Source organism: Notechis scutatus, chromosome 2, assembly GCF_049901735.1.
Source record: "Notechis scutatus isolate UNSWTSFEM ecotype Mainland chromosome 2, rNotScu1.2, whole genome shotgun sequence".
In the NCBI taxonomy this organism is placed as follows: Eukaryota; Metazoa; Chordata; class Lepidosauria; order Squamata; family Elapidae; genus Notechis; species Notechis scutatus.
The window spans coordinates 57,885,755-57,913,415 of record NC_142010.1 but is presented as its reverse complement, the minus strand read 5'-3'; the positions used below and the strand labels follow the sequence as shown (position 1 = coordinate 57,913,415).

The 27,661-nt window shown below is 36.4% G+C and overlaps 1 protein-coding gene across 1 annotated transcript in view; it reads right to left on the bottom strand.

Annotated features, from left to right (window-relative positions):
• Window positions 1-27,661, bottom strand: part of NUP210 (nucleoporin 210) — a 103,770-nt gene that overhangs the window by 47,252 nt on the left and 28,857 nt on the right. The window contains exons 5-11 of the mRNA XM_087954819.1: window positions 25,906-26,056; window positions 17,173-17,305; window positions 10,153-10,324; window positions 9,794-9,861; window positions 8,536-8,642; window positions 7,290-7,430; window positions 5,674-5,811 (exon numbers count right to left, since the gene is read on the bottom strand). Coding sequence (XP_087810945.1) covers window positions 5,674-5,811; window positions 7,290-7,430; window positions 8,536-8,642; window positions 9,794-9,861; window positions 10,153-10,324; window positions 17,173-17,305; window positions 25,906-26,056 — 910 coding nt within the window. The remainder of the gene's footprint in view (window positions 1-5,673; window positions 5,812-7,289; window positions 7,431-8,535; window positions 8,643-9,793; window positions 9,862-10,152; window positions 10,325-17,172; window positions 17,306-25,905; window positions 26,057-27,661) is intronic.

The window sequence follows — 27,661 nt, the reverse complement described above, 5'->3', positions numbered from 1 at the left end:
GCTACCTCCGCCTTTGTGCAAGGAGGGACAGGAGGAGCACTGCCAGAACCCTGCAAAATGACCTCCAGCGGGCCACAAATGTGCATGTGGCTGCTCAAATGGTCAGAAACAGACTCCATGAGGGTGGTATGAGGGCCCGATGTCCACAGGTGGGTGTTGTGCTTACAGCCCAACACTGTGCAGGACGTTTGGCATTTGCCAGAGAACACCAAGATTGGCAAATTCGCCACTGGCACCCTGTGCTCTTCACAGATGAAAGCAGGTTCACACTGAGCACATCTGACAGATGTGACAGGGTCTGGAGACGCTGTGGAGAACATTCTGCTGCCTGCAACATCCTCCAGCATGACCAGTTTGGCAGTGGGTCAGTAATGGTGTGGGGTGGTATTTCTTTAGGAGGCTGCACAGCCCTCCATGTGCTCGCCAGAGGTAGCCTGACTGCCATTAGGTGCCAAGATGAGATCCTCAGACCCCTTGTGAGACCATATGCTGGTACGGTTGGCCCTGGGTTCCTCCTAATGCAAGACAATGTTAGACCTCATGTGGCTGGAGTGTGTCAGCAGTTCCTGCAAGACGAAGGCATTGATGCTATGGACTGGCCCACCCGTTCCCCAGACCTGAATCCAATTGAGAACATCTGGGACATCATGTCTCGCTCCATCCCCCAACGCCACGTTGTACCACAGACTGTCCAGGAGTTGGGGGGTGCTTTAGTCAGGTGTGGGAGGAGATCCCTCAGGAGACCATCTGCCACCTCATCAGGAGCATGCCCAGGCATTGTAGGGAGGTCATACAGGCACGTGGAGGCCACACACACTACTGAGCCTCATTTTGACTTGTTTGAAGGACATTACATCAAAGTTGGATCAGCCTGTAGTGTTTTTTTCCACTTTAATTTTGAGTGTAACTCCAAATCCAGACCTCTATGGGTTGCTAAATTTGATTTCCATTGATATTTTTTGTGTGATTTTGTTGTCAGCATATTCAACTATGTAATGAACAATGTATTTAATAATAATATTTCATTCATTCAGATCTAGGATGTCTTATTTTTGTGTTCCCTTTATTTTTTTGAGCAGTGTATTTATCGATACATCTCTAAAACATCTCAGTACCAATTGTCTCCAAATATGTTGGATAATTTGAGAGATTTCAATAATTAACAATATCTATAGTCAATTTATTGCTTCCTAGGCCAGCACATAAAAGATCCAAGTGATAGGAATGTCACAATTTTTAGAAACCAATTAGTTTCCTTACAATGGAACCTGGAGGCAGCCAACTGAATTATTTTGTCTCACTGCAACTAACATGTCTACTTCTAATGACAGAAATTATTTGGAAGTATAAATGCCAAAGGCACAGAGAATGCCAAAAGAAGAACACTAGCTACATATATACATGGCTATTGAAATTAATCAGAAGTCAGTCACTGATAACAATAAAGAGTAACTGCATTTATTATGATTCCCACAGAGACTTGAATAGTATCATCGATATTTCCAAAGGTCCTGTATCATAATTTTCAAAGGCTACCAATAAAAGAAAATTTACTTCTTTTCAGTTTTTCTAGGTTGAAAAAGAAAATGCAATTTGTTCCACGTTATAACCTATGAATACAGAAAGATGGATTTGCTTGCAAATTAAGCAGCAGGATAGCTCTTTCTAATGCAGTTATCAGTGATCTTTACCATCTGTTTCAACTCTGTAGTTGCATACAAATCTAGTCTGAAAAGCATCTAGTAGAATCAGCTTAGGTATCACATTGCCAATATGAATATACAATCTACATCAATAATAATAATGGATAATAATAAAATATGTCCATATTTTTTGCTAGCATGACTTCCCCTCCGACTTCCTTCCTGCCGTTCCTTTCTAATGCTCCACCAATTTCTTCCATGTGGAGGGCCATGTGTGTGGAAAGGGCTGCACATGAAGTCTAATTTGTCATGGAATTATTCTCAGCAACATTGTTACATACAGCAAAGCACAGTAAAAAGCCAAGTGTGGAGTTTCTTTTTAAATATAAACTTTATCCTTTCTTTTCCTAATTAATATAACATGCTACATAATGATGCTAATATAACATGCAACAATAATGATGATCAATATTTCATTATTTGCCAAAATATTGCATTAATCAGATCATTCTACAAGTAATTTCTTCATCATAATGACTGACCCTGTTTCTAGCATTAGTAGCTGAAACAGGAATAAAATATGATCTTTAAAGTTATTTTAGAATAAACTGTGGTCCACCTAGTCCAGCACTCTGTTCCCATAAGCAAGGTTTCTCAGATACTAAGATGCTTAAAGTGCACCTGTTAATAGACATTACTTACAGATTTCCTTCTGAATTTGTCTAATTGCCATTTCCATTACAATAAGTCACCAGGCTAATAATAAAGATTTACTGTGGAATTCTTGGTGGTCTTGGCTGTTTGCTTGCAGATATTTCATTAGCTCACCAAATAACATTATCAGTGCTAATGAGTATGGAATTTGTTCTATTTATATGCAGCAGCTTGCCCTACCAATGGGCATCTGTGGTTTTCTATTTGTTAATTGCTTACGATATTATTTTCTGCTTGATTGTTTGTCTCCTGAGTGGTTCCTTGATTAGAGAATTGTTTTCTGTTTGATATCAATCCCTGCTTATCTGGAAGTTGGCTATTGAAGAGGTGTGTTCTGGTATGTCACTGGCTTAGGGTTTTTTAATATCTCTTTTGAATAGTATATAAATATGGTTTATCATAATGTGACTATTGACGGCATATTTTGTTTTAGTATCAAGGTTCCAATAATTTCCTAGTGTTTTTGGATTTAGTTTGGTCTAGGATGCTCACAGTTTCCAAGGTGAATGGATGGAAGGTGAATCATGGTTCTTAGTATGATTAGACCTGCCCATGTATTATTAAAGTGTTTTCATCATGTCTTCTAACTGCTGGTTGGTGTCAGTGAATGTGCCCTGCTAGTCTTCTGCCTGCCCTTCTTCCATAGTGACTCTTACAGGGCTTACACCCTATGTTGTAGATCAGGGGTGATGTTTTAGAGGGCTTTAATTGGTTTCTGTATTATGGCGATACAACAGTGTTTGTAGAAGGTTTTTTTGATTAGTTGTTTCTGAGTTGCTTCTGATGTATGACTGTGTTCTCTTTTTCATAGCTTAAGTTGGTTTTGTTGTAGTGGTTTGAGCAGTCAGATACTTTTTTGATAAAGTTGTATTGATATCTATTGTTGTAACATGACTTTATAGGAAGTTTCTTTCTTTCTGTTATTCTAGATTGCTGGGTGCATTTGTACTAATCTGATTTACATTGCAACAATATAAGTACAGTAAACAACACCCTGCTATGCTGCCTCATGATGCTGGAGGGTTGTTCCTGGAAAGGATGGTTGAAGAACGCTGGGAGTTATGTCCAAAGTACATATTTTCATCATATATTTCACTCAGATGTGAATATGGCTAAACCAAGTTGGTACCTATATTAGGAAGCTGTGATATAGGACAGTGCCAAAGGCAGTTGATCACTTTAGTGAGTGTGGCTGAGGCATCAATTCATACTGTGTGGAAAAAGACCCTGATAAACTACTGCTGTCTTTTTACCAAGAAAACCACATGGATAGAAAATATTAAATAATTGACAATATTATGCTGGATGATAGTTCTCTCAGGTCAGATGGCATTCAACATGCTACTGAAGAGAAGTTGAGGATATTTTGGAATACTAATAGGGTTTATGCTCGGCTGGATTAAAACCTTTGAAATATCTAGTTGCTGATGTTGCCATACAGGGGGAAAAAAATCTGAATCTGCAATGAAAGAATTAAGTTTGGAATATGGAAGTACGAACATTGTAAAGCTCTATAGTGAAAAATGACATCATCATCATCTTCATTTAACAACCCCATAATTCCTTCTGGGGTGGAGTCTCGGCAACTGAATGGAGCTAGCAGAGTGTTTTATAATGGCCGGATGCCCTTCCTGTAACCAATGCAGAGTTTTGTTCAGCAGTTATATTCTCATTGTGCCCAGAGAGAGAAACATCTGCCTCTACCTAGGATTGAACTCACAGCCTCCTGATTGTGGGGTGAGAGCTCCACCTCTAGGCCACCACACACTCTACAGTGAAAAATGACATGAACTCTCTTATTTCCACGAAGGTCATCTTCTGTACTTTCTACATGAAACCAGAGTTCTCACTTAAGGCTCAAAGGACACATTATGTGGAAAACTTAACTCTCTGGAGATGGCTGTAATGTCAAGGAAGATGGAAGGAAAGAAAAGAGGATGACCAGTAACAAAGTGCTTGGCTCATTTATAATGATTTTACTGCTGGAAGACCTGGTGGGCTAGATTAGGGACAGATTATTACGGAGAATATTCATGTGATTACTAAAGGTTGAGCCTGACTTGATGGCACATTATCAGTCAATAGAACAAATAAGCAATTAAAGATCTAAAACAGCATACACTGTCTGAAAATCATAAATAATCTTCCACCCAAATAGCAGACAAGCATAGCTTAGTTTTTCCTCCTAAGGAAATAGTTCTATTCATTCTTCCTATCCTTCCTGTATCTATAGTATTATGTACTATGTTTTAAGTTGGAATCAACCACCTTATTTTTCTTTTCTTCCTAAATACTACCAATATAAAAATTATCTTTTTACAGCAGCTACAATTAATAACAGCTACAAGCCATGGTCAATTAGAAGAACTGGTCGATGTGAAAATGGCTATATTCCTATTAATGAATTTCATATGTAACTCTGAAGTGCAAACATTCAACTGATCTTCACTGAGTCTTTCAAGAATGCAATGCAATGCAATCTTGTGGAATTTACTCAGAAATAAATGAGGCATTAATTAATGGGCTTATTCCCAGCTATTAATTAACCAGAACTGCATAGTCTTATTCAAGATTATTTTTTTTACATCTTTAATTAGATAGACTAACTAAAAAAGAATCACCAACTTCTGTGTCAACCAGCTTGACACTTTTTTAAAAACATGTTTCACATAGATATCTGTTTTGAAGAAAAGCATTTCAGTCATAGCCAAAGGATGAATCTTTTTGTAAACAATTCAAAGACTTTTAAACTTTAATTGAGCTAACTTTAAAAAAAATCCTTGCATAACAGAACTTTCTTGAAGAAAAGCACTTCTGTGAAAAAAAAACATTCTTGAAATTGAAGAAACATGAAAAGTACAGAAGAAACAGTATGGCTGGAAGAATATATAAATACACCACAATATTATAACAATAGTGGGGGGCGGGGGAATAGAAGTGTCAGGTTCTAGGCCAATTCTTCTTCCTTTGGGAATGAATACAGATGTAGGTTTAGGGAACTAACTAGTACCTAAGCAAGTCCTTTTTTATAATTGTCATTTGCTTTTAATTTTTTTGGTCATTTTTATATTTGAAATTTCTATCAAAATTTCTCATTTGCGGATTACATGAGTTTAAAATATTTCTAAATTATAAGATAAAGTAAAATGAAGCTTTTAAGGACAAAGGTGGGAAACTACAAACAAGTAATAACAAAACCGCATTTCCCTATAGAAGCAAGATTATAAGCCATCAATTTAATAGCATATACTGGAACAGTAATGGATCCAATTTCTAAGTGTGCTGTATTCTGTTCTTAGATGGCTTCAATACATACCAGGATTCTGTACTGATATGCTCCTGCTTTTGCTTGCCATGGAAAGGTCAATATGCTTGGTTGAAGAACAATGGGAGCATAGATATCTACTTCTTGCTGATTTTGTGCAGGAACAGAAAATGTGTGCACACCTCCATCCTAATAAAATAAATATGCATTAAATAAATATTTTAGTTCAGTGCTTTTTAAAACCTATTTTTATTGGGTAAGGTGCAATATGCAGAGAAGCATAGGGCTCCTTCATATACTTTCCTCTCTCCTCCCTGCCCTACCTCAACCCTTCATTTATAAGAGGGTTCCACAAAAAGAACTTGATTCCTAGAGATTGCTCTCCTCTTGTAGGATCATCAAGGAAACCGAGTGGAGCAAGTGGCCAGTTTTAAGTTTCTGGGTGTTACCATAAAAGAGGACCTGACCTGGGGTGCTCACATTGCAGCACTGGTCAAAAGGGCCCAGCAGAGATTATACTACCTGAGACTTCTCAGAAAACAACAACTGAATGAAAAACTGCTGGTGACCTTCTACCGTTGCACCATAGAAAGTATCTTAACTTACTGCACCTCTGTATGATTTGCCAATTACACAGTGGCAGATAGGGGAGCACTCCAGAGGGTTAACGTCATTGCCCAGAAGATCACTGGTTTTCCTTTCCCCTCTTTGGAAGAGCTTTATAGCTCCTGCTGCCTTAAGAAAGTTCAAAACATTCTCAAAGATCCATCTCATCCTGGGAACCCTTTTTTTTTAACTATTACCATCTGGCAGATGGTACAGAATATTAAAAACAAACACAAATAGGCTGAAAAACAGCTTCTATCCCAGGGCAGTAGCTCTTTTGAATTCTGCTGTATAGTGCAGTATTGGTGTGGTGTCGGGAGGGGGGGTTCAATTTGTGGAGGGTGAAGGATGCATGTTTGTGTTTATTGTCATGGTCATGATGTGCACTGAAGATGCTGTTTGATTTCGTTGTATGAGGTGCAATGACAATAAAGTAAACTAAACTAAAGTCATAAGAATCTTGTGGAGGGTCTGTCATAACTTTGAACAGTCACTAAATGACTAGTTGTAAGTTGAGGACTTACCATATTGGTTCCAAATGTGCAAATGAAACTGACCAAGATTTCACCTTCAAAAAATGTTGAAAGTAGGTTTTCCTGTGTGGAATGGGGAGAATGCCATCCACCATAGAACTACTATATTTTAATGGGAACTGTACAAATACTTTTTATACCTTAGTAATGTACAATAAATTATTTATGCACATGCATGCACATGTATAACAAAGAATTCTTTTTAACCTTCTGTTTTTTCCCCAGATTGCTAAATAAATCACTATAACTATAATTATATCCTTAAACAAAGTATTTGCTACAGTTGGTGAGAGGCAGCAATTTCACTTTTTTATAATCCATTTTGAATATATTGTATGTAATATGTAATATATTGCAAATTGTAATTCTGACAAAATTCATGAGAATAGTTTTCATATGAGTATTTTTGATTGGATTATATTTTAAATTTAAACAAGTAAATTGGCTAAATGTGGTAATAATTAGTAAAGTAGTCTACTTATTAACTAGATAAGGTTCACATAAAGCCACTATTTTCAAGCATCATACCTGATCTACAATAGATGTTAGTTTAGCATCAAGAATAATATGTCCTTCTTTTATTGCTTTTACATAGTGATATGAACCATTCAGAGAAGACCTCACAACTTCAAAATATTCTCTTGAGAAGTACATATCAATTCTGATGTTCTGAAATTTAAAAAGGAATAGTTATCAAATACATTTTGAATACAAGCATATCTTAATAGAAATACCATTAATATAATCTGATGGGAAAATATGTGCTCAGTTTTTTTAAAGCAGTCAGATGGAATCCATTTTTCTAGTTTGTCATTTTTTTCAAAATAAGTTGCATTATGTATGTTGCACTTCCGTAAGGAAATCAAAATGAAAGAAAAGGTAGTGAGTGGTGCAACTTCTGTTATTATAAAATCCATCCTGAGTTGTAATGATTACCATGCTTTTTAATGTGTTTGCAGTTTATCTTTTTTATGATTTGCTCTTTGATTTCCCAAATACTGACATCAGTTCACTCTCTTGGGATATGAGACAATATTTTCCCTCCTTCAATCATCCATGGTCTAAGGTATCTCAAGACAATGAAAAGCTTGGGAAAAAAAAGTAGCAAGCGAAGTGAAAATATAGCAAATGTAGAACCATTCCAACATCTGAAATAAAAAACCTAATTAACTGCTATGATGCTCAACATAAGGTCACACTGCCTAAACCATACTTTATCAGAACTACATATAACCTGCTATTAAGCACACACTAAGAAATTGAGATTTTTACAGGACAAATATTGTAAAAAGTTTGTGCCCTATAGTTTTATTGAAAGACTTTTCATTAGTACTTTACTTTCAATATACATATGCATAAATCTGTTGTCAATTCAAAATAAAAGAACTATAAAATGGCCACTGCCATCCTGAACATTAATAAGCCAGAATAAACGTCAGTGTGTTTATATCTGCTTAAAAGGTGTGGACTTCTGCTTTTCAACAGATGATCTATGATCTTAATTTTCCTAGAAAATTTTACTGTTTCCATAAAACAGTGCAACTTCTGTGAAAGGCCAATTTTTAAAAAGCAAAGAGATAGCTTCAGGGTGGGAATTACAAGTTATAAGTTGTTTCTCATTTGAACTAATACCGGTTTCTTTGTTCACATGGTATTTATGTTTTCTTTTCACTCTAATCTTAATAGTATTCCTGACTGAAATGTCTCATCCTTATCATTATACTGTATACATGATGTGATTTTTCAGAAAAATGCTTATTTATGTTTCCCTTACCTCAGATAAATACACTTTATTGCTTGATTTGTCATATACTTCAATAGTGATTTCATAGAACCTCTCAGTTTCCAGCACCCATCTCTCACCAGGATGAATTGAAAATCCTGCACAACAAAAGCACTGAAAGTCGTAGAGTTACAGAATACTCACTTGATCAAAACACATCAGAGTGACATAAAGTGTGATTCTATATAAACTTTTCCATAAGGGGGAAATAGGTGATTACTGAATGATATATAAGATTACTGGATTTTTAATGGGAAAATAATTTTCTGCTGAACAGTAAGGTCAATTGGAAAAGAATTGAAATGGAAATGGGCTGGTCACATAGCAAGAAGAACAGGTGGGCAGGTGGACCGAGACAGTCATAGAATGGATCCCATTTCAAAGAACTCTGAAGAAGGAGATTAAAGATGGAACAAATATAAAATGGATTGCACTTTTGGACAACCTGTGATGTAATTTATGATAAGCTGTCCAACACATGCAGTGATAAGAGCATACAATATTTGAGTTAATAGCCCTCCTCCTTCTGAAAAATGTAACAATGTGAGTAGTCAATTTAATAATAGTAATAATAAAGTTGCAAAAACTGCTGAAATCATATAAAAGACAAAGTAATAGGAAATGAAGAAGCTAACGGGTTCTAGGACATTAGAATTCAAACAGACAAGCACCTGCCACATAATATCCCAGATTTAACAATTATTGACAAGAAGGGCAAAAAGTCAGTACCTGGAGACAGGAGAATAGAAAGGAAAGAACTGTAGAAAATCACAAAACACAAAGATCTGCAAATAGACGTAAAGCAATTGTGGGAAAAGAAAGCAAAGTATAGTATAAGTATAAGGAGTATAATATTAATAGGAGCCTTGGATGCATTTCCAAAACATCTGGATCACTACTCAAACACCATCAATGTTGACAAAACTGCCATCAGATAATTCCAAAAGGCAGTTTGACTTGGAACAGTTTACATACTGTTTAACACCATCAAACAATACCTGCCTTTCCCCAGGTCATTGGGAAGGGCTCAATAGGTGTACAAAAATGCCAATTGACTCTAAACATCTGGCTGACTGTGCAACCAATCATAATGATTTTAATTTCTATGCCACACAGCTCCCAGTAAGTCTACAAATTTATTAAGTACTTGGCAATATAAGTATACCTTTTTATATGGAATGAATTAGCTTTGGTTATTTAAAAAATTGTATGAAGTTGTTTATTTCCAAAGTCAATTAGCACTACTTACCTAGGTATCCTGGGTCCACAACAAAAATGGTGCCATTGGGTAATTTAGAAGCTCCTTGCATAGATACACTTAAAAGTCAGTTAAGGATCCAAAAAGTTAGACAGTGATAACAAATTAATATTGTTATATGAGTAAAATCTATTAAGTACCTAATTTTTAATATTAGAAAGAATCAAAGAAGTCACGCTGAAAATTTTGTTACAATAAAACACCTATTATATTCTTTGCTGTTTGAACAAGTCAAGAGTATTGCTACTTAATGAGTAGCAGGACCAGTACAGAGTATCCTGGAAAGGTAGTGGCGTCTAAACACAGGGTGGCCAGTTCAATGGTCATTCATTGTGCATAATATGAAACACACAAAAAGGATATTTTTGTGGGAAAGTACAAGATTTGCCTGTCCCCGCTGCAATGCAGTAACTGTGCATGTTGCCTGATCCAATCTGGCAACTGGCCAGGCTGTATCTCCCCCAGGGCTGAGTGTGCTGTTCTGAAGTTGTAGCTCATATTGATCAGAAGGCATGATTAGTTCTGTCCAAAATGCAAGACAACATTAAGAAACAATCGAAGCCAAAAAAAGTGTCACTGAATGCTTCCAATAGGGAAAAAAAAGCAACAAAATGTTTTTGTGCTCATCAAAGTATCTTTAAAAGAAAAACACAGCATAGAAATGTTCGCTTTGTACTATAAAATATCTTTACCTATTTACTTATAAAGAGTCAGAGTACAAAGTTACATAAAAAAGCAACAGAACAGAAACCAATTTCCCTACAGCTGAAATCCTCATTACTAAAGCTTTAGGAAGATAAAAATAAATGGATTCACATTTTTTAAAAAATAACTTTTATTGTGATTATGTTGCTAATATAGGTGGTTACTTTATTCAGCCTCTAAGAAAGACTTGTTTCATTTATGTTGGCTTTCTGTTCCACAAAGCAAATCTCTTCCATCCTTTGGCACATATTAATGAGTTCAATTTAACCTTTTAGATATAACAGCCAAAGTAAATAACAGATGCTAACTGGTGATGACCTGACGTGGTTTTATTAATAAACTAGGAAAATATGAATATAAATTTTATATGAATATTTTATCAATGGACATGGTCCAATCAAATGTATTGTATTTTAAATCAATGGAAAACATTTAAGTGATGAATTATTTCTCCCAGTGATTTGGAGGTAAATTAAGTTATCCTAATCTGATTTAGTCAATATTACTTGTATTTTTAATTTTGTCTCAGAAGTACTTCTAAATCTTGAAAATGGGTTTAGGTTTCTTAACATTAATTCATTGGTGATATTTCTTACTATTTTTTCCACTTAGCATATCTTCTTGTAATTTATCATTTATGTTAGGGTTTGGGGATTAACCCCTAGCAGAGTATTGCAGCAGTAGTCAAGCCAGGAAGGGCCCCAGAGTATACACACACTGAACACAAACACTGTTTGTAGTTTAAATAGTTTTTAATCCATTTAGAGTTCAAAGCATTGTCATTCAGTCCATTAAGTCATTCACAGTATTTCCATCCAGTAAGACTCACTAGTATAGTCCAAGTTAGGAGTCCTTACAATATCTTTATCAGCCGATAAAGATATCTTCTCCTCCTCCGGTGCCTCTCTCCAGAGGAACAAACGCTGGATATTCAGCAATGTTCAAACAGTAGAACAGTAGAATTACGCAGTAAATCAGCAAACAGTAGCAGACAAGAACAGTTCAGTCACAGGCACTCACAGTCAGTAATCACAGTTAGTCACAGTAAGACACAGTTAGTCGCAGTAACACACAGTCAGTTACAGTTACAGTAAGCTTTCCAGCTTCTAATGCTTCCTTATATTGTAACTTCTAACCGCACCCTTAATCGGCTAATTGCCTGCTGCATTGTGCTTAAAGTGATAAGCACTTAAACCATGATATCTAAGTTTTATATATTTATTCACCCAAACCATATTTGGTATCAATGTTATACCTAACATACTCCCCTTTTGGGTGAAATAAATATATAATACCTTACAATCTAACCCCATAGTTTTCACAACTCTCCTGGTGCTTACTGGCACCTTGGGCTTTAGTAAAATTATCAGCTAAATTTTCCTCCAACATACAGTACTCTAGCTGAATCATCTTACTTCTTACAGATTGTCTCACGTTTAGGTATCTTAGATCTGTATGCTTGCTCCTTGTTTTTACTGCAATATTTGTGGCCATTTGAATTGCTGCCTGATTATCTTCATGTATAATTATAGGATAATCTACAGTTATACCTATATCAATTAACATTTGTTTATACATTATTAATTCTGTACATAACAGTGATAAACAGGAGAATTCTGCCTCCATAGTAGACAAACTTATATGCTGTTGTCTTATTGACTTCCAGCCTATTAATGTCTTACCCAGCATTATGGCCGTTCCTGAAGTCGACTTTCTAGTGTCTCTTTCTGATGCAAAACTAGCATCTGCATAAGCACTCAAAATTAAATCACCCTTTGGTTCTAAATACAATGAATAATTCATTGTCTTTTTAAGATATCTTAATATCCTCTTAGCTGCAATCCAGTGTCTTTCACACGGTGCAGAATTGAATCTAGCCAACTGATTCACACAGTACGAAATATCTGGTCTAGACCAATTACTAATATAACTCAAACTACCAATTAAAGATTGATAAATCACCTTATCAAACTCCGGGCTTTGTTCATCAGTGTTGCTAAACTCCTGACTCATTGGAGTCTTAGCTGGCTTACAAAGCTCCATCTTGTAATCTTTTAGCAATTTGCTTATCTTATCTTCCTGAGATATCTTAAAACCTTTCCGTGTTTTCTTTATATTCAAACCGAGATACTTCTTTATCTCCCTAATTGCTTGATCTTTATTCTCTTTCCTAATGATGCTATTATTTTATTTGCTTCATCATTAGTTTCAGTTATCAATGCAATGTCATCTGTGAATAGTAATAATAATGATACTTTCCCATTTGTCTCCCTCTTAAACAGACATGGATCGGCTAAACCAGCTTTAAATCCTATATTGTCTAGTTCCTTTACAATATACTGGTTCCATTCATAGCCTGATTGTTTAAGACCATAGAGGCTTTTCTTTAACAACCAACAATCATTATTATTCTTATTTTCACTTTTAATACTAACAGGTTTTTTCATATAAATAGTATGTTTTAATGGGGCGTGCAAGTAAGCAGTTTCCACATCTAGATGGTTAACTATATAGTTTTTACTAGCTGCCCACACTAAAGCTGCCCTCAAGGTTGCTGCCTTAAGACTAGGTGCAAACACCTCATCGTAGTCATTGGCATTCTGCCTAAAACCTTGGGCTACTAACCTTGCCTTATGGATTAAATTACCATCTTTATCTGTTTTTACCTTAAATATCCATTTGCAGCCAATGGATTTCTTACCTACAGGTAATTTGGCATTCTCATACACTTTCATATCTCTTAATGAATTCAGTTCCTTATTCATTGCTGCATACCAACTTTCTTTTTCCTTAGTAGGATACTTTTTAATTTCTTCTACAGAATTAGGAACTTGATTAATCTGGCACACTGTGTTAGCCTGGTACCTATCAGGCGGTCTAGATACACGTGTAGTTCTTCTGGGAATTACAGGGCTTACAGGAGGACTTTGTTGAACTACTACCTGTTCATCTTCCTCATTCTGTTCAGCTATTGAATCTGTTTCTTCCTTTATGGGCACTATTTCATCCTGTATTTGTCTCTTTACTTTATTTTTAAAGTTACAGGGATAACTAATGGGATTTCTATAGGATTCAATAATTACATCTTTATTGGCATCCTTTTCTAATTTCTCCCATCCTTCATGTTCTAGAAATTGGGCACTAGCACTACATAACACTTTAGATGTGCCTTTCTCCCAAAATCTATATGCCCTATGGTTTGCCTGATAACCAACGAAGAAAAATCTTTTAGCTCTATGTTGCCCTTTTTTTCTGAGTTGTTTAGGGATATGCACCCATGCTGGTGCACCAAATGTGTGCAGGTAACTTAGGTCAGGTTTCCTGCCATGCCACCTGGTAAATGGTATTTCACCTGTTGTTGTATTAACAACGTTGTTCAATATGTTATTAGCACACATTGTAGCCTCCCCCACAAAGAATCAGGTAACCCAGAATCATTTAACATTGTTCTAACCATTGCCTGTAGTGTTTGGCCTCTTCTTTCAATAAAAGCGTTATGTTCTGGCCTGTATGGAGCAGACTTCTTATGCTCTATTCCAGCTACCTTAAGTCTGTTCTGGAATTTGTTATTAATAAATTCGTACCATTATCTGTCACCAGGGTTATCAGTTGTCGTTTAGACTTTCTTTCAGCAAACCTAAGCCAATTGAAAAAATGTTGATATGTTTCAGTTTTGCTTTTCATTAAATAGCAAAACCCATATCTTGAATAATGGTCCATAATGCTCAGTATATATCTAGCACCCCCATACTGGGTTTCTTTGGACCTATTATGTCTGCAAATACCACTTCTAAAGGTTCTTTTGTTTTGAAACCATTTAGCCTATTTGCAGGCAATACTTTGCTCTTATCTTCACAGCAAACATTACAACGCAAATATTTATCACAAGGTTTTAACCTTATTCCTTCAGATAACTCAACTGTACGTTTTAGCATTTTAAAATTTACATGCCCCAAACGCCTATGCAATAAATGGATACATTCTTCATGAGGCTTTATATTATTAAATACAGTTTGAGCCTCCCCTTTCTTACTATTATCTAATACATATAATGTTCCATTTAAAGCTGCAGTTACCCTTTTGTTATCTTTTTCAATTATGCAATTATTATCCTTAAAAGTAATTACATAACCTAATTTATCTAATACCCTTACTGAAAGCAAATTAAACTTTAGTTGCGGTACATACAACATTTTTATATCCTGGTTTATGCACGGACAATGTGCAAGACCTTGACCTTTCGCGTTAAGATTCCAGCCGTTTGCAAGAGATATATGTTGAGAGCTTTTAGACATTTTTATAAATTTTGTCTTATCTCTTGTGATGCAGTGGGATGCGCCACTGTCAACCACCCATATATCATTCTTCACATCAGAGTTGCTAAACGTGGCTAGTTCAAATGCTTTATTTGGCTTTTTACATTCTGGCTTTTTCTCTTTTTGCAGAACCTTGCCAGATGTCCTCTGCCTCCACAATTAAAACACTTTTTAATTGTGTATGCCGTCGAAGATAAATTCTCTTCTTCCAGGTGCTGTACTTTGCTAAGCTGGTTTCTTTCAAGCTTTGAAGATAATTTCTCTTCTTTCTTATCTTCTCTCAGCTCGTCACGCTCACGCCTTCTTCTGGCTTCTTCTAGTAGCCTGCCTGTAATCTCGGTTAATGAGAGGCTTTCTTTTGGCAATACCTCTAACGAAGTCACATAGTCATCATAGCTTTGATCTAATGAAGATAATATTATGTAGACTTGTTGCAGTTCATTAAATATAAGCTCTTTTTCTTGCAATTCTTGAAAAATGCTCTTCATACAGTTTAAATGAACTAACATATCTCCATTCCTCTGAAGATGCGTTCGAAAAGCTTCCGTGTAAGATTTATATGTGCTCCTACACTGTCCCGAACATAAATCTTCCTGAGGTTCTCCCAGCAGTTTGCAGCATTTTCTTCTCCACGAATATGGACAAGCTGCTGATCACAGAGAGTCAGTCCTATGATGCATAAAGCCTGCTCATTCTTCAGTTTAAAGTCTTGTAACTTTTCGTTATCATCATCATCAGCAGGATCCCAGCTACTCACATCTGGTGGGTTTGCTATAATGTCCCACAAACCTTCTCTGCGTAGAAGTAAACTACATTTCATTGACCATGAAACATAGTTTGTTCCATCCAGCCTGGATATCATGGACAGTTGTGACAAATTTACTTGTGCCATTACTCTTCAGATATTTTGACTATTTTAAACTAATTAAAACAGTTTGTTTTTACAGTAATGTGCAACTCACACCAACTCTCTCTGCTATATCCTGGTTAGTTAGACTATGCTGCTGGGCCCATAACCAATGTTAGGGTTTGGGGATTAACCCCTAGCAGAGTATTGCAGCAGTAGTCAAGCCAGGAAGGGCCCCAGAGTATACACACACTGAACACAAACACTGTTTGTAGTTTAAATAGTTTTTAATCCATTTAGAGTTCAAAGCATTGTCATTCAGTCCATTAAGTCATTCACAGTATTTCCATCCAGTAAGACTCACTAGTATAGTCCAAGTTAAGAGTCCTTACAATATCTTTATCAGCCGATAAAGATATCTTCTCCTCCTCCGGTGCCTCTCTCCAGAGGAACAAACGCTGGATATTCAGCAATGTTCAAACAGTAGAACAGTAGAATTACGCAGTAAATCAGCAAACAGTAGCAGACAAGAACAGTTCAGTCACAGGCACTCACAGTCAGTAATCACAGTTAGTCACAGTAAGACACAGTTAGTCGCAGTAACACACAGTCAGTTACAGTTACAGTAAGCTTTCCAGCTTCTAATGCTTCCTTATATTGTAACTTCTAACCGCACCCTTAATCGGCTAATTGCCTGCTGCATTGTGCTTAAAGTGATAAGCACTTAAACCATGATATCTAAGTTTTATATATTTATTCACCCAAACCATATTTGGTATCAATGTTATACCTAACAATTTAAGAAAGTTAAACTTAAGAGAGAATCAGGAACTATAAAAATTGAGTCCAAATAGCAATTGAGTGAAACATTTTTAATTTTGTTTTCCAACCAAGTTGATGTTTCTAAACCAAATGGCATAGATGTTGCTGGCTTTCTTGAAACAGAACAATGTCTCCTGACCTCATACATATTTTCGACTAAGCTCCTTTGAATAGCAGAGTGGAGAAGGATTGAACATTACAGTATCAAAAAGAATGATTGAGATCAGATAGGAACTGAAATATGAAAATGTTGCTTCACTGACTCTTTAGAAGAATAGGCCAATAACATGGTAGAAATTTAATTCCAAGCCAGAATATACAGTTCAGATGTGGGTCTATCTTACCCTATCCTAAGTAACGAAGACAAAATTAGCACTAAGTTCATGTTATTTTTGTTTGTCTTCTCTCTTCCCTACCCACTCCCCATACACACCATGGACTGACATTTGCAGGAATTTACTCAGGTTTATATGATGAAATTTAATTGAAACAACCTTTTAACTCTCAAAATGCATTGATCAAATATGTGTTAAACTAATTATTAAAGGGGACATAAATCTACCTGAGTAATGATTTGTAGACTCTGTTATAACTTTATTAACTTAAACATAGTTGGAACATTATATAGATCTGCAGGAAATATGTGTACAATATTACAACTGGACAAATGACATACAGACCTGTCATTTTCCCTCGCCTAATTTTCATGACTTTGTATTGCACTGACATTCCTACCAGTAGGTAGACATCATAAGCAGGATTTAAAATGATGTTTTCCAAAATAAATAATCTGACTTCAGCTCCAGGCACATGCTGTTGGTTGAAAGAAGAATTTAATTAAAAGAAACAATCATAAACATACATTTTCAAATATGTAATATTTATAAATATTTAATTCACAAAAAGTAAAATTTGAAAATACAAAGTTGCCATACGAAGTTACTACTTTCCTACTACTACTATAAAGTTACTGCTTTAATCAACAGTAAGATCAGCTCCTATGATTTTTGGGGAATAAATATTAACAAAATGAAATTTTAAAAATCTGCTGTATGTTTTGCATCGTACAATGGTTATAAACTGAGGATTTCTAATTACTATAGAACAGCAGTGTGTGTTTTGTGCAAAATACAACATGTCATCTATGTATGAACTGTTCATATAAGAACAAATTTCAGTCATTATTATATGTTCATTTATTATTGTAATAATGATTTAGTGGATGTGGTCCTTATATTTGTGATTTCATTCAATTCAGTTGTGGAACCTGATGCAGAATGGGGTAATTGGGGGCAAAACCTGATTTGGGGTGAAGTTCATCTCTACTTGTCCCAATGGTGACGGCTTTCCAGAAGCAAACACGGGTCTCCCAAAGTAATTTTTTAAAACAGAGCTTTTGGCTTACTTAAGATGACACCATCTCAAGAATTTTTCCTTGTGTTATTAGACTTTTAGGTTGTATGTGGTGTGATTGTTATTTATACTTCATACTGTAGAGTTTAAATCTTTTATTCTGGATGTTTTATATGTTTCTTCGTAATGTTAAGAGTTTCACGCCTGCAGTGGGTTTTTTTTTTAAAAAAATATCAATCATTTCCTGCTCAAAATTATCTCCAGAGCTATGTTTCTGATATTTAACATGGAAGCTCTGTATTTTGGGGGGGGAGGGGGGAGTTTTATATGAGCTTTTTTCATAGGCTTTTGTGGTATTTTAAAGTAAATGTTTTGATAACACAAATATATAAGACAATTGCAAAAGTAAAGATGTAAATTCTAAGGAAATTTACATTTACATTAGGAAAACCATACAAAGTTCCTGAAAAGATTCCAGAACAAATTATAAAATGTTTAATCAGAAACCACCTTAGAACCAGATTAGATTTACTAGTTAGCTTAGATCGGTCACTGTTACTTATCTTTAATTAATTTGAACAGTACTCTGAAGGAATGCAATGGACAGCTCTACTATTTATCCCTGCCCAGCATAATCTGTAATTTTTAGCCACCAATGACATAGGCTTCATCAATGGAACCACTTTTTCAAAATTATAGATGTTACTTTATGCACTAGGCCTACTCCGAGTAATTAAATGTTAAAAAGAAAAGGACTTTAAGAAAGACAAGAAAAATACTCAGGGATTAGAATGGGAATGTTCAACCCAAATGGGATCCTCCTGACTATGTTGTACAAGTGTCAGAGCTACAGAATCAGTATTTGTTATAGATTGTGTATTTTTATCTGTGAAGTATTGAAAACTCAGAGGAACTACACTTGGAAAACAATGCTTTTAATTTGCAATTTTTAATCTTTAAAAAACAGGAATCTCACAACTAGCTCTGTACTCTATTTACAGTATAATATCACTTACTGAGCAAATTAATTAACAGTGACAATTAAAAGCATTGTGGAGAAAAATAGCAATAGTGAAGTCTGATATAATTTGTGTTGTTATTTCTGGATCTCCTCTAATTCTAAAAATTAGCTTGCAGGTTCAAATAACTGAAATGAGCAAAATAAATAAACAATCTAGCTGTAATCTACCTGTGGTTGCTAAAATTCCAAAGCTAGACCACTCTTAACAAGTTACTGCAGTTTTCTTTTCTGCTTGAAGGCCTCAAGTAAATTAAAACTCAACATTACTATAAGAAATTGAGTACATGTTTTAAGGAGAATCAACTTTTAACTCTGGGATTTGAAGATTAGACTGGATTTGACTAGAAAAATATTGTAACTGTTTAAGTATAAGGTTATTTACCCTTGATAATGTTATAGAGAAGACAAGAATATTTTGTGAACATTGTGCTTTAGAATAATGACCTACTGGGATTTTAAGATATTTTATAAATTGGTGTAATTTGTTTAAACTTAGAGCAATTAATTTTCCCAAGGGGTCACATGAGAGCTGGGACTGTTGTAGAGGACTGGCCCAACTCTACTACCAAAGTCTACTGGTATCCTGCCCTTGGCCACCAATGCCCACCCACCCCTGACACCACTGCAGGTCTGATTGAAAGCTCCTGTGAGTCGGATGTGGCCCATGGGCTGTAAAATGCCCAGATTTGACTTAGCAGGAGGTAGTTGTATTGTTAATATCTCTATACTAAAAGGAAGTTAGAGGTTATTTTTATTATATTTTCTTGATGCATATTTTTGTCACTTTAATTTGCTTTGTTATTCCCTTTTCTTTTTTCCCTTTATGTTAGTTTGCGCTTGAATGCGTGATGTTGAAATGTAATAAATATATTTTAAGAAGTTGAATGAGGTGAAGAAACATCTTGCACGATAAGCAACATTACATCAATGCACAACACTATATTCTGTTTCAGTAGGGTTTTATAAAACAGGAAAAAGTTGCTTTCTTCACAATATGTCTGTTTACATATCTTGCATTCATAGTCTTTTATAACCTATATTTATAATGCTATATATATTCAGCTTTGTTCGGGTATTTTCCCACGTCATTATAGTTGTGCTTTTAAAGTTGTAGCAACAGAGAACTCACCAAAACAGAAACAGATGTCCTATCCAAAGGATTCAATTATGCTATAGCACCCCAAAAAATCCCCACAGAATCCATCATATGTGTAGTAGAATCCAGCCTAACTAAATTAAATACAGATGAAGCTGATAGAATAAGACACCAAGTTACTAACATCCTATGCACAAGCAAACCACCCAAAAGCAACTTGCACAAAGAGGAACTAAAAGCCCTGCAAGCCCTAAAAAATGACAGCAGCATAATCATACTTCCAGCAGGTAAAGGTAATGCCACAGTAGTAATGGATAGAAAAGACTACGAAACAAAATTGACAGACCTACTCCAAGACTCCACATTCAAACCCATAAACACGGACCCAACCACATATCTGGAAAAATTAACCAAGAAGAAAATTATAACCAGCCACATGAGCAAAGAGATCCAACAGACGATCATCCCAAGAGAAAAATCTTCCAGATGCCTCAAACTATACAGCCTCCCAAAAATACACAAAGAAGGCATACCTCTCAGACCCATAATCAGCTCCAGAGGAGCACCATTACAAAACCTAGCTAAACGCTTAGCAAAGTAGCTACAGCCCCATGCTGAAGCAGTAGCTTTACATGTACAAAACTCATACCACTTCTTGGAAATGATCAAAGATCTACACGTGGAACAAGAAGATCTGCTTGTAAGTTTCAATGTGGTTTCACTATTCACTCAAGTCCCGATAAAAGAAACTCTTGAAATCATCAAAGATAAATACCAACCAGCTAAACATCTCATGGAACTAGCAGAACACTGCTTAACCAACACATATTTCATATACAAAGGACAAAGATACAAGCAAATTGAAGGAGCCCCTATGGGATCACCACTGTCACCCACCATTGCAAACCTGTTCATGGAAGAATTCGAATCCAGAGCCCTAGCTAATGTCACCCACAAACCCAAACAATGGTTAAGATACATCGATGACATATTTGTGATTTGGCCCCATGGAAAAGAAAACCTAAACAATTTCCTAACACACCTAAACAGCACACACCCCAAAATCAAGTTCACCATGGAAACGGAAACAAACAAACTACCATTCCTAAATGTACTGATATACAAAAAAAAACAGATGGCACACTAGGACACACCGTATACCAGAAGAAAACACACACCAACCGCTACCTCAACGCCCAATCCCACCACCACCCAGCACAGATAAACTCCGTGGCCAAAACACTAATCGCCAGAACCAAACACCTGGCAGACAAGACACACATAAAGACTGAACTATGCACCCTGACTAAAGTACTGACAGCCAACGGCTTCCACAAAAGCAAAATCACCAGCTTGATCCACAAAAACACACTGAGACATAATGGAGACCTAGAAGATGAACAGACCTATGGAACAGCTGGCCTGCCCTTACATAAGAGGTACTACAGACAAAATCAGTAAGATACTACACAGGCATCACATCAAGACTGCCTTCAAAACAGACAGAAAAATAGCACCCATCCTAAGAAACCCCAAAGACACAATTGACCTGGAAAACCAAGGCATATATGAAGTCCCCTGTGCATCATGCCCTGCCACATACATTGGACAGACCAATAGAAGAATAAGTACCCGCCTGGATGAACACAAAAATGCAGTAAAAAAGCTGGAACACACTTCCTCATTAGTCCAACACATGAAAGCCACAGGTCATAGCATTGACTTCAATGGCACCAAAACCCTAACCACTATAGAAAACCCCAGCCACAGAATTATCAGAGAAGCCATGGAGATTGAAAAAAGACCTGAAAGCATGAATAGAAGAGATGACTCCACCAGACTGTCAATTATCTGGAAGCCTGCACTCTCAAACAAAAAAATCTCCACACCACAAGCCAGGCAAACACCTGGGCACAAACAGATCCCCCCTGATACCTCCAGCTCAAACACATCCCAACCAGGCACCCAGATGAAACCTAGCTTCCTAATAAATGATAGCCGTCCGTTTACTCGGAGCCAAGCCGCACTAAAAGCCTCCAATATAGGAAACACAATGTTGCCAGCCAATCAAGAAAAAAAAAACACCACAAGACAGAAGATATTAGAAACACCAATCAAGCAGAACAGAGCAAACTCCAAGACCAATAAACACAGACCAAGACTCCCAACCAATCAGGATGAAGAAAAAACCATTCTGGCACAGCAGTAGGCTAGCCCCAAATTTAAAACAGAAACGGCTGTGAAAGTCTGACTCACAGACAAATACAATACAGAAGCCTGATGATGGCAGATGAGTTTCTGCCGAAACGTTGCTACAACTTTAAAAGCACAACTATGAGATCGGAAAATACCCGAGCAAAGCTTGACATGGCCATAGGTGTATAAAATCGAGCAGAAAAAATAGATGTCCTTTTTGCCAGCCAACAAACAAACATATGCAGGAAACACACAACAATAGTAATAGGAGACTTCAATTATCCTGATATCAATTGGAAAACTAATTCTGCACCAAGTGAGAAATCAAGTAAGTTCCTAAACAACCTAGCTGACAACTTTGTTGTCCAAAAGGTAGAGGGTGAAACTAGAGGGACAGCCATACTGGACTTAATTCTTACAAACAGAGAAGAAATGATAGAGGGAGTTGAAACTGCAGGAACCTTGGGTGAGAGTGACCATGTCATACTAGAATTCAACATAACACAAACACAAGCAACAGAACATAATGACACCAGAGTCTTGGATTTTAAAAGAGCTGATTTCAATAAACTCAGAGAGAACTTGGGAAAGATTCCATTGATGAAAATACTAAAGGGGAGAACAACTCAAGTATCTTGGGAAACTCTAAAAAGTATGATCATAGAAGCCCACACCAGCACAATACCACTGAGAAAGAAAAACAAGAAATCCAAAAAGAAACCAGCATGGCTGCACAAAGATCTCTCTGGCAAATTGAAAGAAAAAAAGGACAAGTACAAAAAATGGAAAGAAGGACATACAACTAAGGCAGAATATCAGCAGATAGCCAGAATCTGCAAAGACGAAGTCAGGATAGCAAAGACTCAGAACGAACAAAGACTTGCAACAAAAGTCAAAGATAATAAAAGAAGTTTCTCCCAACATATAAATAACAAGAAAAAAATCAAGGAAACAGTCGGTGCACTAAAGAGAGAAGATGGCAAGGAAGTAACAGGCAACAGAGAGAAAGCAGAATGCTGAACTCATTCTTTGCATTTGTCTTCATGCAAAAAGAAACTATAGCTCAACCCACCAAAAACATAACTGTAAAAGACAGACCAGAAATAAAAGTTAAAATAAGCAAAAAATAGGAAGAGAACACCTGTCTGATCTTGATGAAAACAAATCATGGGGGCCTGATGGATTACACCCCAGAGTTTTAAAGGAGCTGGCAGAGATCATCTCAGAACCACTGCACCATATCTTTAAAAAAACCTGGAACCCCGGGGAACTACCAGAGGACTGGAAAAGAGCTGAAAAGGAAAAAAATAAAAAACAGACCCAGAAAACTATAGACCAATCAGCCTAACATCAATACCCGGGAAGATACTGGAAAAGATAATAAAAAAACAGATCTGCCAACATCTAGAAACAAGTAAAGTAATAACTAGCAGTCAGCATGGGTATGTTAAAAACAGATCATGCCAAACCAATCTTATTTCATTCTTCAACACAGTGACTAAATTAGTAGACCAGCAAAACATTGTGGACATAATATATTTAGATTTCAGCAAGGCATTCGACAAAGTAGACCACAACCTACTTCTTGGTAAGTTAGAAAAAAGTGGAATAGATAGCACCACCACTAGATGGACTCGCAACTGGCTGGCAAACTGTACTCATCGAGTAGTCGTTAATGGGTCTAAGTCTACATGGAGGGAAGTAAGCAGTGGGGTGCCACAAGGTTCCTTCTTAGGCCCAATACTCTTCAATATCTTCATTAACGACTTAGATGAGGGAATAGAAGGGGAACTTACCAAATTTGCAGATAATACTAAGCTGGCAGGAATAGTTAACACCCAAGAAGATAGGCTCAAGATCCAGATGGATCTTGACAGACTAGAACACTGGGCCATATCTAACAAAATGAAATTCAATATAGAGAAAAGTAAAGTCCTACACTTAGGCAAGAAAAACCAAAAGTACACATATAGACTGGGTGAAACCAGGCTCAATAGCAGTAACTGTGAGAGGGATCTTGGAGTTTTAGTGGACAACCAGCTAAATATGAGCCAGCAGTGTGCAGCAGCAGCCAAAAAAGCTAATGCAATCCTAAGTTGTATTAACAGAGGGATACAGTCAACATCAAGAGAAGTACTAATACCACTCCATAAAGCCTTAGGAAGACCACACTTAGAATACTGCATCCAGTTTTGGTCACCACATTATAAAAAAGATGTTGAGACTAGAAAAGGTACAGAGAAGAGCAACCAGGATGATTAGGGGACTGGAGGCTAAAACATACAACAAACAGTTGCAGGAACTGGGCTTGGCTACTTTAGTAAAGAGAAGGACCGGGAAAGACATGATAGCAGTCTTCCAATATTTGAAGGGCTGCCACAGAGAGGAAGGGGTCAAGCTATTTTCTAAAGCACCTGTAGTCCAGACAAGGAATAATGGATGGAAACTGAACAAGGAGAGATTTAACCTGGAAATAAGGAGAAACTTTCTGACAGTGAGAACAATCAACCAATGGAACAGCTTGTCATCGGAAGTTGTGGGAGCACCATCAGTTGAGACTTTCAACAGGCATGATATTCCCCTCTGAAAAAAAAATCGGGGCCGGCCAAAAGAGACCCCCCCCCACCGCGCGCCAAGAAATCGCTGCCCAGCTCCCTTTCGCACCGCCCCGCCCGCCCGGCCTCCGCTGCGCACCTGCGCGTTGCCTCGGGAAGGGAAAGGCAAAACCAGGAGCCGCTGCTGCCGTTGCAAAAGCCACCGCGGCTCTTCCTTTTTGCCTTTCCCTTCCTGAGGCAACGCGGGACTGGAGCCACGCAGAGCCACGCCGGCGGTAGCAACTCCTGACTCGGGGCCTCCGAGGGGAAGGGAAGGAGGAGAAGAAGGAGGGGAAAGGGCGATTCCCAAAAAAATCAGAATTCCGATTTTAATCGGAAGAATATCATGTCTGCTTTCAAGAAGATTGGATTGCCATTTGTCAGAAATGGTGTAGGGTCTCCTGCTTGGGCGGGGGGTTGGAGTAGATGACCTACAAGGTCCCTTCCAACTCTGATTATCTGTTATCTGTTATTTATCTGTTAACCTTCTCTATAATAACTTTTGTATTTGTAGGCCTTCTAGTCAGTCTTGACTCCTGGAGATTACATGGACAAGTCTGGGCAGTTTTCTTGGCAAGATTTTCAGAAGTGCTTTGCCATTGCTTCCTTCCCAAGGCTAAGACGATAACTGGCCCAAGGTCACCCAGAGGGCTTTCATAACTAAGGTGGGACTGTAACTAGTTTCTAGTTTGGTACCTTAACTACATCAAACTGACTCTCAGACTCCAATATATTTGCCACCCATGCTTCCTGTTGAATAATGAATAATATAATATAGGTATTGTTTTAGTGCTGATATGCAAACTATTAAACATACTGTGCAAGACTGCGCAAGACATGTGTTCTCTGGTTCCCTAGAAGATCCTTACAAAGAAATGCCAGAAGTGGGATCACCTGGATAGTTGAACTGGACACTCAGTTATAGGGCTACTGCCATACCACTGTAGAAGTTTATATATAATTGTGCATGTGTATGTGTGTTTACTTCTATTTTGTCATGTTCTCATCATGCACTAAATAATAATAAATCTATCTTATAGCTATAATGCTAATGGGTATCACTTTAGTTTCATCAAAGGACTGTAACCACAAAGGAAGAAAATTATTGGTTGGGAAATGACTATGATAAATGTAGCACCTAGCAGTAACTTACCTTATACATAGTTTCCTCTAGTCTTGCTCTGAGTTTTGAACTCCCTGTTTTCATTCCAGATACTAAAACAATATCTCCTTGTTTTGCAACTTTCTCCATCTCCAATATATATGAAGGTGGTATATATGTTGATTCAGAAAATTTTAAAATTCTGTTAAAATGTTAATTATATTAGATATTAATATTATTTCTTTATAAGGTTGATAAAGCCGTTCCTTCCAGGAACTATAATGATAAGTAAACATTGTACAAAGCACAATAGAATAAAACACAACATAAATGCAAGCAGTAGAAAACATTAATGAAATGGAATTTTTTTCTACTGTAGCTGATTAATCATCAAATAAGCCTTTCAGAAAAGTCTGGTTTAACTATTCCACAAAAGACCATAAGAATGCAGCCACAGTTACCTCAAGTAACTGTTCAAAAAGAAAGGAGGCAATTCACCTGAATGACCCCTCTTGTCATACCTGCTGATAAAATGGTACATTCAACAGGCACTCTCTTTTCATCTGGGTTGGATGGACAGAATATACTCAGAAATACAATGCCTAAGAAACCTGATTCCAAACCATGTAGTCATTATGGAAAGCTGTTTGATACTTTTAAATTATATTATACTATCTTGTGTTTTATATATCTACCTACAACATAACAGATGCAGAAGACTCCTTGGTGTTTCTAAAAATTCTTTTGAATATTACTTCAGGAGGAAGATGAATAGGAAAGAGAGAAATATAGTTTGAAAATTGATCAAAACCCAAGTTATTTTAGATGTGGATGAAAATATATTTAAAATAATGTCCACAGACCCAAAATAAACTAGAAATAATCAAATGGAATTTAAAGTTCAGAGTGGTATATCACATTTATTTGGTAATTTTTTGGACTTGATGAAAATTTCAAAGATGCTGACTTCGCTCAAAAATGTCCACTGGTTGCTAATTGATTTCCAAATAATAACTTCGTAAATCCAATATGATCTGAATGATGGCATCACTCTTTCCTAATGTTAAAATATCCAATATCCTCAATGCTGTTGCCAAAATATTTATTTTATAATAACTAGCTTTTAACTTTCATTTATTCATCTTTTTATCCAATTTAATTCTAATACATCTCTTCTGATATTTTTGCTTTTTTAAAGTGTGCGTTAGCTAAAAAAACCCCAATTGTTTCCTTATGAACTGATACCCTCCCAAGATTATTTGTTAAATTAGAAAATTTTATTAATTTAATATTAGTAACTAACAGTACTTATTTTAAAATCTTATAACTAAAATTCCTCCAAAACTGCTAGAGGTATCAAAAACATCAAAAGGTTCAAAAGAAAAATACTCAAACAGTAGTTAAAAATATTGAAACAGCATTTAAAACAGATGAAGCTAAAGATCAAGCTAAAATATTAAAAAATCAATTAAAAATGTTTGTCTCTTCTATGAGGAGAATGTAAAAATCCAATGGAATTTTATACAATTTGTACAGTTAGTAACCATGAACCTGATTCAAGATAAATGCATGAATAATGGGGACGTCAATAGAGACTCCCAATTTTGTTAATTGGTTTTGTAACAATTTGCCTGGCTCTGGCTGAAGCATCTGTTTTGATCTTATCTGGGACAAGATGCACTGAGTATAGTCATTAATGCATCTCTCAACTAGACTATTGTAATTTGCTTTACACGGGGTTGCCCTTGAAACAGACTGTTTCTATCCATCTGATAATGGAACAAAATTATTATTGTCATATTTCACT